Below are 13887 nucleotides of genomic sequence, written 5' to 3'. Positions count from 1 at the left end.
TCACAACAGACTATAGCATAGGTAAGAGCACGACTACGACCTGGTCTTGTGAACTGCCCTGGTAGCCTGAAAAATCTGAGTAACAGCAGGCAGAAGGGTGGTTTTTAAGACAGTTAACACAGCAAAATCACCTTTCATTGTTCCCCTATCTTTTCCTCCCCAACAAATTGAGACAGCATCAAGGAAAAGGCCAGAGACACAAAGGTCACTAATACCTGATCTTTGAGACAGATGTGTTTATACGTTTCTTGTGCGTTAGCCATACCTGTAGGGTCCACAGCGAGACCCTGACTCTACCCTACTCTATATAAGCAGTGACAGTCCTGACACAAACATTGTACCACCTAAGACACAGTATCCCTTTGATCTAAAGGCTTACCTGAACTGCCACATTCTGCTTTCCTGCTTCTGGCATCTTATCCAAGCCACATTTCTTGGTCTCATTCTTTCTTTTATTGTTATCCTTCTTTCCATCATTCTTATTGACTACTATTCCTTTGCTATAGTCCCGTCTTTCCCGACCTACATCTTTAGGGGGATAGATTCGCCCTTGCTCTCTGTTAATTTCCCGTGGCTTGATGTTCTCTTTGAACGTGACCATTGGTTTTTCTCCTGAATCACAGTTGTTATTCAGGCTTCTGCCAGAAGACAGAACTGATTTGAGTCCAGGGCTCCCATCTGTAGATAGTGGCTCTGCAATAGATGTTTCCTGCAAGGTGAGATTCTCTTTGGCTTCACTAGGGTCCTCCAGTAATAGCTCCGGGATTTCTGTCAAAAACAACAGCTTTCCTACCTCATTTTCACACTGAATCAACCTGAAAAAGACAAAAAGGAATTGAAAAGCAAGTACATTACTCCAAATACATCCCTTAACATAATCAGCCTATGAAGCAATGGCACGCCGCAGAACATTTTATTAGCACTGTCAGCATCTTGTATCTGTGTTATATCTAATCACTGTGTTGAATACTGAGAAAAGTAACATTTATAACTAGCACCTGCATTACCTGCATTACAGCAGCAAGTGAAACACAGAGAAGCTACCTGCAATTACCTTGGCTGGTTATCGGCAATCCATTTGCCTGTGAAGATCAGACGCTGTTGCCGTATCCGACGTTGTTGCCCTTCCTTATCTCCTGTAATTGCCTGGTGGCCTTTGGAAAAATCCAAGTTCCTAGAATTGACACAGAGAGAGAATAATATTAATTACACAATTACTCTGAAACATCGTATTTCTTTAGAAATACAACTGGTCAGCATTACTTTATTATAAACTCTGAAATTTGACCAGATACTATTCCAAACATGACTGTTACACGTCTGATTTACAGACACAATTCTCTTCTGGTAAGATGCATCTACATTAAAGAGGTACGGTGCTTGAGTTTTGTTGTTTTGTTTTTTAAACAAAAGGCCAAAGGCTCATCTGTGTGAAAACCAAATAAGTAATAGTTGAGTGAGAAAAAAGTCTAATACTTAGTCAGCTTTTGTGCATGATGTTAGGTACGGGGATACAGTTAAAAACAGTAAAAAACAAAATAAAAACATATCAAGAAGTTTTCATCTAAAAGTATTCCTTTCCTCACTTCTTACATTTTTATCTTTCAATTTACTAGTCTGAAGACTACACAAGAAAACAAAAAATGTCATGAACAAAAGAAAACAAAAGAAGTTTTAGCCTATGACTTTCTTTAGGGTTTTTCTACATAGTCTGTTACAGTTGTTTTGAAAAGATACCTATTTCAATCCATACTGTTGTAAATATCCATAAATAAGATACTGTAGAGAACATGTCATTGTCTATCAAAGTAGTAACAACAGCAAAAGTACAGTCTCCCTTCAGCTGTCACCCACCTGAATGAAGGCCTCAGAGCCAAGAATCCTTGCAATTCAAATTCTTCTGGAAGGGGGGTTGCTAGCAAATAGAGAGTAAACAGCATAAAGAAAGCATGAAAGCATTGAGTACAGTATCCTAAGTAGATACCTCAGCAAGGTCACTCTACATAGTAAAGCTTTTTATTAACGTGCTTAATTGTACTGGTCCACCCTGCAATTTGAGGAGCTCAGGAATGACAAAGTAGAGCAAAGTCTGCTCAACACAAGAAAGCAGCATTTGCAAAGTATTCATATGCACTAATACTAGAAGGCAACTAGCTTCCTTGTTTGCTCTTCAAATGCAGTTCCCCACACCATCAGAAAAAATGTGATTTGTTCCCAGTTCTTTACAGCACAGACTAGAAGTGTCTTTACCATTATTACTGGACAGATCTTCTTCATGAGGCTGGAAGCTGTTTAGAAGTGAAATCAGCCAGGGCCATATGCTACAAATCAGAAAACAGACAAACCATAAGCAAAAACTACAAAACATGGAAACTATTTGCCTTTGCAAGAAAACATTGAATGCCATTACACAGTCACAACTTCTATTGATCTTTTGATTTCCAAGAAAAGGTAAAGTTTCTCTCAAGTGTTAAGGAACAGACTACTATCTTGAAAGAATATTTTTATAAATCATATCTAAAGTTACCAAGGCTCTCGCAGCATAGTCTTCATTATTCAGCAAGTTAGAAAGCCTGCTATCAATTTAATTAGAACAACCTGTTGCATGAGCAAACATTCAGAGCACCTGTTTGCAATTCATGTTTTCCAGCCCAAAGCAAACTACTCTCAAGGCACAGTAAATTAATCAGTGAGAAACAAAACAATCTATCAAGATACAGCAGTTCAGAATTACTTCTGTTCTGTGAACACAAACACTATATTGTAGCACTGAAACAGTTACCAGAAAGGAAAGAAGGTCTAAGTAAAGGTTGCACTGAGTAAGACCATTAAACTAGAGGTTAACTGGCAGTCTCCCTGCCTTGCAGTGGCAATGCCAGTACAAGAAATGACTGGAAATTCTTTACAAAGGCCCCGGAGCAAGCAATTTAAAAATCACAACCATCACTGCATAGGTGATTAATATTTAACTGCCACCAAGAGGCTGCCTTCTGTTTTTTAAAAGCTCCTTTTGCTTTAGTGATGGGCACCAAAAGCCCATGGAGGCAACAGAAAGCTATTTTAGGAAGGCGCTCACTGTGCTCAGTGTTAGTGAAATGAATCTGTCCTCCCACAGCAAGTCTGTGTGTCACCATCCAGTACCTGGACTGGAGAATGCAATGTGCACCTGAAAGCCTGAGGTCATCTACTTTCCTGCACCATCGCAGAGACTGCAGACATTATGTTTATGCTTATTCTCTACACTTCACTAAGCAATAGCTCCTTTCCATGACTGACAAGGAACAGGAGAAGGAAGAAAAGCAGAGTGCAAGTATGTTGCAACCTACAGTGACTTGCAACCTTCCTGTACAATATTTGAAATAATGTGATTCCATAATGAGAGATTCCTAAAGAAGAGTGATGTGGTGACACATGAAAATCTAGACCTACTATGGCTTCCACAGAGCAGGTTTGCAAAACTCATTTCCAAAGACAACACACTAGTATCAATACAGTCATTTCTGTCCTCAGCCCTTGCCTTCAAATTCATCTACTTTTCTAAGTAAACATATTTCCTTCCTATTTCAAAGGCTTGCTCAGTTTGGGGTAGGATTAATTATCCACAGGAAAATGATAATAATAGTAGGGAGAAGTGAAAGTTTAAGAAGGTCTAAGGATTATTTTTTGAACCAAGAGCACAATTACATATGAACTCAAAGAAAGGAAGACTTTTCAATATAAAACAGACATAAGGTTATTAAAGAGAAGCCAATAAAGGTGTGTTTGTGCAGTCTGCAAAGAATTACTTCTCTTCGGATCTTCCAATAGAAATAAAAAGAAAACTCACTCTCACAAATAATGGGGAAGATGAACAGATCTTTTAAGAGCCAACAAAGGTAATGGCTACTAATGCCCATTTTGACAAATCGTGGTACTACCTATCTTTCAAGTTCACCTATGATTTTACAGCTGTTAGAACCTACTCTGGCTAACTAAAAAAAAAAATATACATTCACACCTGAAGATTCATTTTGATATTCCATAAATTACTGCCTGCATCGCCTCTCTACAAGGACTACTTTGAATCAAGTAATTATCTTTCCTGTTAAAAAACGGATATAAAGTCTTCCTTGAGAATATGCATACAGTAATACTTATTACCATCTCAAAACAATTTGTGATCTCATGTTTTCCTTATCTTGCCTTCGGGAACTCTGAAATTGAAGTTCCCAAAGCTCCAGGGTTTTAGGATTTGCCCACATTTCAGGGAGTATAGGGACCCGTGCTTCGCATATGTCAATGTACAGCATATGTGAGCCTTGAGCTAGAATGGCATCTTACAGCACACACTGCCAAGAGAGCTGAAACCACTGTGGCACATGGGCGCAAGATCAGCTAAGCCAGCTAGTTTTGCACTCTTACAGTGGCCATCACAGGAAAAATACTCATCCCACTATGTCAGTAACAGTCACTCCAATCTGAAGAAGCATCTTTCAGGTTAGAAATACTTTACTGAACTGCTATAATACATGAACAGTTAACAGGCTATAAAAAAAGTTGACAAGTTCTGAAATATTTAAGCCTAAATTTATAAGATTAGAAGCAGAAGTAAAAAAATCAGAGTAACAGTCCAGAACAGTAATGTCTGTGCTGACATTTAAAGATGCCCTTTACTAAATTAATTCATGGATGAGGAGCCAGCAAAACCAGATTCCAGTACTGCCCAAGAGATGGCTTAATGTATGAAATTAATGGAAGTATTCTTATGCCACCTACCTCAATAAGTCAGAGAAATCATTACAACAGATTAGACTAAAGCTACACTCAGTAGTTGTGCTCAAGTCAGATATTATAAAGTAGATCCCTCTGATTTTAAAAGTTACATGCAAACCTAAAGCTAATTAAAACGCTGAATTTGCTCATGTACTCCACAAATCTCATGCTTTATTAATTTTTTAGCACATCCTCTTTCTATCATTTTGATGTCTGTAACAATATATGATCATTTTTCCCATTACTAATTTGTTTATCATCAGTTATTATTAATTTATGCAATCAAATGTATCAAAAGAAAGATTAACACTCACTACCGTCTTTCATCAACCACTGCCTCCTGGAAAACACTGGGTCGAAGTTTCAGCCAGTCCATTGAAACCTTCACAGCTGGAAGAGGATATGCAGCCCCCGAGTCCTCCTGGTAGTCATTTTGTAAAGGACACTTGCACAGAACTCCAAGAAAGGACACTAGAAATAGGGGATGCAGGGGACAGGGTGGACAAAAACAAATACAAACAACGCAGGAATGACACTTTCAAATTGACCAAATAACCCAAACACATTCCACCCACAAAATCCTATCTTTAGAAGCTAGTTCCTTAGAACAAAGCAGCCAAATTACTTAAAGAATCCACCAGAGATCAGAACATCTTTTTCTCAATAAAGAGTTTTCTACCATGAAGCAGCATCTTGGCATTTTTCCTCCCTCCCCTTTTCAAGTGTCATGACAAATAATTTTGGTTAAGTTAACAAAATCCACTGAGGCAAGCCCATTACAAAAATATTTGTTCTTTATTTATTAGAAATTACCAACTCAACTATCTACCTGCGTTTTATCCACTTCTCCAGTCAGCAGGCACACAAATCCACTGACTTACCTCTGCAAGCAGGCACCCAGCTCAGGCCTGTTAGAGGATATGAACTGAGAAGCAGTAACCATGCCATGGTGACCATGTGTTTTCAGACTCAACCCCAGAACAGAATCTGGAGTTCAGCTATTCAGAAATCTAAGTGTTTACAAACAAGGCCAAGCTGTTCATGGATTGGATTAGGTTAAGGAAATCTGCATTATGTGGCTAGAGTCTAAAATTCTCTGCTTTCCCACTTATCTAGCTAATGTTATCCAGAGCACAGAAGCACTTGAGGTCCTAATTCAGTCAGCTCAACTTCAGTTCTGCTGAACCAGAACTGGCTTCATTCAAAGCAGCTCAAACTGCACCGTGGCCAACAGAGGAGCAGCTCCCCAAGTGACGTACTGTGCACTGCCAAGCTGGATCAAACTTTGCACCCAAATTAAAATTTCTTTCAGAACCAGGAAAAAGATGTTGAGTTCTGCGAGACTTCAAACGAAGTAAGTCCCAGGCACATAAATCCCATGTTAGCCAGCATTGCTAGACATAAACGAACCCTTTGCAACCATCTTCTCTTTTCACTTTCTTCCATAAGGTCTATTCTCATCACTTACCCCAAACAACCACTAAGCTAGATGCTGACAGCAAATTACTAATGGATTCCATATAAAAATGAAAAAAACCAAACAAAAAAAACCCAAACAAAAAACCCTCAAAAAACAAAACACCCAAACAAACAAACCAACCACCAAAAAAAAACCCCCACCAAAAAACAACCCCCACAAAATTCGATTATTTTTCATACATACTGAAGAGAGCCAGTAACTGTGTCCAGCAGAGCTGCTCATCCTGGCTGTAGCTGTGCTGCTCTGTTTCATTGCTGAAGTCTCGCAGGTGATGTAGTTGAAACAGATTGATAACAGTAATATGTACTAACTGCTGGGAATTGAAGGCCTTTTGGAATAACAACCTCTGTAACAGACACAGGAACAATGTATGTATTTATATATGTAAAGCACACACTTGAAAAGATGAGTAGTTGCTACTTCACTGCTTGACTAATGCTTCTGCCCTTAAGGCAACATATATTCTAGATTTTATTTTCAGTCATCACTATTAGCACAGCACTGGGCTTTCCAGGAAGACCTGGACAGATGTCCACTGTTAAGCCCAAGGTTTTTGCTCATACACCAACTAATATGCACAACAAATCAACAACCCTTGGACATGGTTCTCTTTCAGAGCAAGTGCAACTTCCATGTACAATCACAGCACTGCAATGCAACTGCAAGATCTGCCAAGGCACGTATATCCACTGTATCTGCTGAAGAAGCAGCAAGGAGAAGGTGACTTTTTAAAAAAATGCCCCAGGAAAATTTAACTACTGTGTGGTTATGTATTAAAGACTAATTCCACATCTAACTTCATGGGTCATGGAATGCCATGGTGGAGTAAAATAGCACAAGCTAGTTACAAATGCATTTCAGTAACTATGCTGTAAAAAAAACATGTTTCTCAGAGCAAAACAAGAAACTTTGATGGGGTTTTTAAGCATTGTGAAAAAAAGGACATATCCTAAACTACAATCAACTTGTCTTCGGACAATGTCAGGGGTGCAAGTGGATTAACCAGCATAAGCATTAGGAAAAGGTTTGAGCTCCGTGTTCAAGCTTGATTTTTAGGTAAGGGCATGAAGCACTCTACAGCCAACAACTCAAACTGGCAGGGCTCTCAGCAGCAGAATCATGAACACTCCAAACTCTATGACTGCCCTCCTCATTCAGAATTAAAATCAGCCACAAAGTGATTATCTGCCATACAGCCAATTTCACCTTAACATTCAATCCATTTAAGTCAGAAGAGTTGCTCTCTAATAAATTAAGCCTTATGTTGCATAACAAACAAAAAAGTAATCTAAGCAACAAAGCAGGGCTCAATTAACTCTATTTTAACACCCTGGATCAGTTTAGAGAAATGCTCCACTGTTCCACATGCCTGAGCAATGCTCATAATTATTGATTAGAAGCACTGTGGAAAAAGCAGTACTAGTTCAAAAGCCAACATCACACACAGAGAGATGCAATTATTTAATTTTGAAACAACTTTAAATCCAAATGTTCAATCAGCTCGCAGTCAAAACTAATACAATTCACAGTAAGCTTTGTGGGTTTAGGGAGGTGGTTTTATTTTTATTATTTATTTTAAAGACAGTTTGGACATAGCTATAGCAGTCCAATTCAATGCAAAATGCAAAAAGACACTGTAAAAAACATTTGTAATTCTTTATATTGCTAAGAACACCTTCCCCTTCTTTAATTTGGAAAAGCACCAACTGCTCTATTGAAAATATCCATACTACCTGCTCATTTACACAAATGAAGATGCCGAAGCAGATCAGTTTCCAAAAGGCACCTAACAGTTAATATAATGTTCTCTTTGAAATTGTACTACCTTGTATAAATATCTTATAAAATTCTGTTTCTTTCAATCTTTGCTATTTTGTTCAGCTTAATGAGCTGGCTATATAATTAATAGGTACTACTGGATTTTCCAGAGGAAACGTGTTCTGAACAGTTCTTGTCTACACACAAATTAAGCTTGTACTGGAACACTTTTTAAAGGCAAACCGCTGACAGGAGAGCCAAGCTGTCTGAGGAAGATTAAAAGCAGCCTTAACTAGTGGGAGTAAATGAACACCATCCAAAAACAAAGTTCTCAAAATTCCTCAGGCAACTGAGCTAGAACTTCCCAGATGAATCAAGTTCTTCTCACAAGTATCCATGAATCATCCAGGTTAAAGAGCAGAGAATCAACAAGGGTCATCGATTTTTCCTGTACTTCCACTAACAACGCGCCACATGTCAAATGGGAAAAATCCCGACTGTTTGCAGAAGTCAACATCTGGTGACTTCAGAATCCAGTGTTAGCTGCAATGCAAACCTTCCATAATGGGATACTTGGGCTTCCTTTATTTTAGCATGTGAATAAGTTACTATTGGGCTATAATTTCAGAAGTCAGCTGCTAAAAATACTCTCCTCAATATGCTAATTAATATGTTGTTAGAACTAACCTTGAATTGTTCTTCCAGCTTTTCTCGAAGAGGGCTCAGCTTCTCCAAGCTTTTACTTAGGTACACATGGCCATGGAATTTAATAAATGCCTTGATGAAATCAGACACGCTCCATCGAGTCTTCACCTCATCACGACTACATTCAGAACAGAAATACCCAACTTCAGTCTTTGGAATTAGACACAGCTCTATATAGCATTACATACTTTTTTCTGTGACATTCAAGAAAAAAGGAAGGTACATGCAAAGGTGTTTTTTCATGTTGGCACAATAAGCTTCATTTTCTGCATTCATTATTCACACTCAGGAGCATCCCAGATGCAAACCATTCTTTGTTCCATGCACGTAAGGATGTTCTCACTGGAGGGGGGGGGGGGGGTGTCTAAGGACTTCTGTTTCTACTACTGAATATGAATAAATTCTGGCAAGGGAGGTACATCTGGATGAAATCTCCTCCATCTTATCTGACCACAATACATTACAGTCTTACCTCTCCAGTGCTTTAGAAAGTGCTTTTTGTAGGTTAGTGGAGGCAGCTGGGAAAGGAAACTTCACAGCAATGCTTCTGCAGTAGTAGAAAATTGTGGTCAAGTGGTCTCCTTTGGAGGAAGCTAGAATAGCCAATTGATTATAAGGCTGACCTAAGGGAGAAAAAGACATTGTCCATCAAGTTGTCATGGAATGAATGCAGTGAGGCATGCTAGATTTCAGGGCAAGTGGAGTCTCTTGAAAACCAAACACAGAGTTAGTTGTTCTTTTTTGTTTTTCTTTCGGGGTTTGTTTTTTTTGTTTGGGGATTTTTGTGGGGAGGGGAGCAGGGGGAAGATAGGTCACTAGTGGAGTTGTTTTGGGGTGGGGGGACTGGGTTGGTTTGTTGGGGGGTTTTTGGTGTGGGCTATTTTTTTGTTTGGGCTGGGGGGTTGCGGGTTTTTTTTTTTTTTTTGTTTTTTTTTTTTTTTTTTTTTTTTAACCCACACATCCTTTAAATCTAAATAAGAAGATACTGTCAAAACCTAGCCTAGTTTTAGGCAAATCGAACTGTCAAGAGTTTTTCACTTTTTTGCCTATACAGTAAAAGTTTCTGTAGTTAGAATACAAAGAATTTTTCAGTTAGAATGTAATTGGCTAATAAACTGAGTTACTGGTTTCAGCAGCCTGGCTCAAAAAAACATTTATCCTTCTCTCACCATCCCTACATTTGGATCACTGTAAGCCAATAGCTAAAAAACTAGATCTCTGAACTAAAGGGGCTATTAACTTGCATGAGCAACTTGAAAAATCTGGTTTTAGCTACTGACCTTTACAAATTGTCAAATGAACAAACAATCTAAGAAGAAAACAAATTCCCAAAGGCTGGTGGTAAACAATTTTTCCTTAACTGTAATTTATAGCGTATGAATGTAAGAGAGCGTAATGTAGGAGTAGTGAAGCCTTAGAATGAAGCTATGTATTATCTGTTTTGTTTCTACATCTTCACAAAAAGAAGAAAAGTGACACAGATCAAGCAAATAACTATCGTCTAAATGAGTTATCAACAGGTAAGGCTTTGTTGCACCAAGTTTCCAACTACCACACGAGAAAAGCAGTACCCCATCTTCCTTTGGAATTATGAACTTAAAAGGTATCCCAGACTCACCATTAGATGGGACAAGCTGAGCTGCATGTCTGTAGTAAGACTCTGCCTGGCTGGTCTGATTCCTATAGCGAGCTGAGCAAAGAAAGAAAGACCAAGTTGAGGCATAAAATTCAATTCTCCTGCACTTACTTTAATATAACCAGTTTACCTAAAGAACATTTCATTATTATTTTAGAAATATGTCAGAACATACAATTACACCAAATAGCATGAAGATTCAACTCGCTGAATTGTGAAGTGGTTGTTTTTCCTCAGATCCTGTCACATCTTATCAGTTCCTATGTAGAAAGACGCTGCGCCAACAGCAACACATCCAGAGAGCTATAAATATTTTTCATACTTCTTTGCAAAATCAGCAACTAGATCTACTTTTAGGTTGTTCCAAAAGCAATTGCAGATTCCTGAGAAAAGAGACCTTTCTACAACACGTAATTCTACTCTAATCAACAACGAAATAAACCTGTTGAACTTACATAAACTTACTAGTTTATGAAAGGCTGGATTTCTAACTGTTGATTTTCTAAAAGATTCAGGAGTAATGTTCTGAAATGGAGAAGTATGCTAGCCTGCTGCAACAAGCTTTTGTAACAGTTACACGTTTCAACATTTCACTATGCCTACCAGCTGTAACATGATCAGTACACTAAAAGACAGATTCTAGCAGATCACTATAAAGCTAGTTATTGACTGTCGCCATGCGTTAACATGTAACACGCATTAGAGAAATCTAACAGCATTACTTTCCAGACCTTTTCTCCTGCAGCAATCATCAAACAAACAATTATCTATAAGCTACTCATATGGAGCACACTTGGTCCAGCAGCTGCCCATGGTACGTACAGACCCCTCTAAATGAGGGCTGTATGCAACGTCCCACCTCTTCTTCCTTCAAAAACTCACCAATATCTCCAAGGTGAACAAGGCAGTGCTGGCAGATGTAAGAGCAGGAGCTAGATTGCGGCTTGACTATGGCGCTGGTGTGCGTCTGTTTATTGCTAATGATTCCCAGCTGGGAAGACTTTACACGACATGGCAAGTCTACATTAAAAACTGTGCACAATTCCTGTAATAACTAGAAAAACAGGTCCAGTTTAGTAGCGGGTAGAGACATTAATCAGCAAGGCACTGAAACAATTGATAAAACTAACAGAGCATTTATTGGAAGCACGGATTAGCTAAGTATATTTGAAGTGAACAAGCTTGAGTTACTTAAAGTGAGACTTCAATTTACATTCTCCATATTGAAGCCACTGAACCTCATGCTGCATTATTCTGCCCAGAAACACAAAAGTGTTTTACTTCTTTTCTGTAAGAAACAGCTGTGTATCCAAAACGAGTAAGCAATGCAATTCCCATGACACTTAAATTACCAAGCGTACATCAGTATAAACCTTGTTGGGATTTATTTGGTTTGTTGGGATTTTTAAACAGGACATTCAAGAGGAACAGTCTTTTTTTTTTTTTTTTTTATACTTTGATGAATCAACACCATTCTCTGAAAATAATAGAAAGGAATACCAATCAACCTCCAAAGTAGCTTGTTCCAACATAAGAAACAGGACTGCCCTGACAAACTTTAGAGAGAAGCCAGAACAAACCCAAGTTTGTAGGCAAGGCAATAGTGGCTAACAGTTCAGCAGCAGGGTTGTGAATAAGTATTTGTGCTAAGCTAACAGTGAGACTCTTTCAAAGAACAAGGCATCAGCTACTTGGTCAAATATCTGAAAAGCTGATTAAAGGAAAACCTGAACTTTGCCATTCTAATTCACGGTTTTTAAGTTTTTCTTAATGGACTCCAGCAAATACCCTGGAAAGTAACAGTAACCACATGGTGATTAAAAGTATTGCTCCACTGTGTTGCACCGTTAAAAATGTGAGAATTGACAGACTTTCTCTCAGCTGAGAACATACTCATTCTCCAAATAAAACAGACCTGCAGCAGAGGTCCACTTCCAGCTAAACCCATATAGACAGCCCAGGGCTGACAGAAATGTGCACTCCACTCCATCAGTGGCTACACATGCAACGCAGTTCTTTTGCTTGCTGCAGAAAAAGATTTGTGTTACACTTCCCTCCCCTTTTACTCTTTTATCTCAAAGAAAGATTTCACAGATGAAAGGTGGATAAGAGAGAGAAACTTGACATCTTCCAACATGGTGAATTAGGAGAATTCATGCTCTCTTTCAAAGGCATCATTTACACAGGCTTCGCAGTTGGAGAGCAGGTATCTTGCCTGAGCTACATCTTCAGACTAAAAATGGGACAATTAACATCACAACAAACAAAGAAAGATGACCCAGTCTGTGGTGTCATACCCAGAAACAAAATTTCCTGATAAAATGAAGGGAAAACAAGATTTTTGCAAGACAAACAGTAGAAAACTCTTGGCAACCATAACACAACAGCCTGTCAAACTGACTGCTACAAGTAAGAAGCTTTCCAAAAAACAAATCTGGGGGGTGTGGGGAAGGGGGAAGGAAGATAATCACACAGATTCTGGGGGGTGGGAGAATGGGGTTGCCTTGCAGATGTTCAGAATCAAACTAGGAATTGATACAGCAAGAATGGCCTACTGTGCATGTTGTAACCTGAAGACAGTGCAAACTAGCCATGACAAAGTCTAGTCAGAGCACTACTTGAGATATGGGATTCAGCAGTGAATGTTGCTGAAGGAATACAACAAACAAGGAAAAAAGGAAAGAAAGGCAAGTTATCTTTATTAAGGCTATAATCACACACTAACTCTTATTCTCCATAATCTACATGCTGAAATCTATATTGGAAAAAGTATGAGCAAAACCAGGGCAGTAAGGAATACATGAATAGGAATCGCACCTCTTTCACAGTTAACTGAAAACCTCACAGAAGGCATTTAGCTCAAGAGCAGTTGATGATACAATTTTGCTTAAGGAGAAGAAAAGTTCCCATAACTGAAGTTTGCAACTCTATGTAATTAAGACATCACAGAATTAAGACTGAAGATGTGCATGTAAGCCTGGGAGTCTCAATCAAAAAGCCAGAAAGATATTGTATACTGTAGATGCTAAATAATACTCCTGGGACAACCACCCTAGTTAAATGTACAACTGTGGTGGGCATTAAGTTCGGTATTCAGAAAACAGTTCATGGAAAATATTAACTCAATGCTCACCATTGGTGTTTAGGAGTTGCAAGAAAGGGACAAATAACAAAGCACAAAACATTAAGCCACCACACATCCTCAGTGCATCAGCATTTTTCAAATTCTGCACATATTTCTGTTCTTAAATAACTAAAATCAAGAACAAAACTGATTACCTTTGCTTATTCTCTGCTATACAGGGAAAGTATTAACATTTTTCAAAATTAAAAAGAATTAGGACAATGGCCCAGAAATTCATATGTAAGAATGAGAAGGTGAATGGGAATTTCTAGAGCAACAGCAAGAAAAAAACCCCCAAGAGTACTATGAAATCTATGAAATCATCATTTAGCAAGTTTATCGGGCTTGCGGTTGTGTCATCATAATTCTTAGAATTTAAAATACATAATTCTTCACCACAGATCACTGCAGAAACCTGAGTAAATTTCTTCA

General features: G+C 38.5%; 1 protein-coding gene across 5 annotated transcripts in view; it reads right to left on the bottom strand.

Annotated features, from left to right (window-relative positions):
• SMG7 (SMG7 nonsense mediated mRNA decay factor) overlaps positions 1-13887 on the bottom strand; it is a 66967-nt gene that overhangs the window by 29563 nt on the left and 23517 nt on the right. For all 5 annotated transcript variants that reach the window (XM_061345686.1, XM_061345685.1, XM_061345688.1 and 2 more), the window contains exons 5-14: positions 11214-11385; positions 10314-10385; positions 9168-9318; positions 8678-8813; positions 6416-6578; positions 5067-5223; positions 2251-2321; positions 1855-1915; positions 1055-1174; positions 380-815 (exon numbers count right to left, since the gene is read on the bottom strand). In XM_061345686.1, coding sequence (XP_061201670.1) covers positions 380-815; positions 1055-1174; positions 1855-1915; positions 2251-2321; positions 5067-5223; positions 6416-6578; positions 8678-8813; positions 9168-9318; positions 10314-10385; positions 11214-11385 — 1539 coding nt within the window. The remainder of the gene's footprint in view (positions 1-379; positions 816-1054; positions 1175-1854; positions 1916-2250; positions 2322-5066; positions 5224-6415; positions 6579-8677; positions 8814-9167; positions 9319-10313; positions 10386-11213; positions 11386-13887) is intronic.

The sequence above is a fragment of the Neopsephotus bourkii genome, unplaced genomic scaffold (assembly GCF_033783945.1).
Source record: "Neopsephotus bourkii isolate Nb327-2 ecotype Australia unplaced genomic scaffold, CSIRO-AGI_Nbou_v1 NB_234, whole genome shotgun sequence".
Classification (NCBI taxonomy): domain Eukaryota; kingdom Metazoa; phylum Chordata; class Aves; order Psittaciformes; family Psittacidae; genus Neopsephotus; species Neopsephotus bourkii.
Note: the sequence above shows the minus strand (reverse complement) of the source record. Positions and strands in the feature narration are given on the sequence as shown.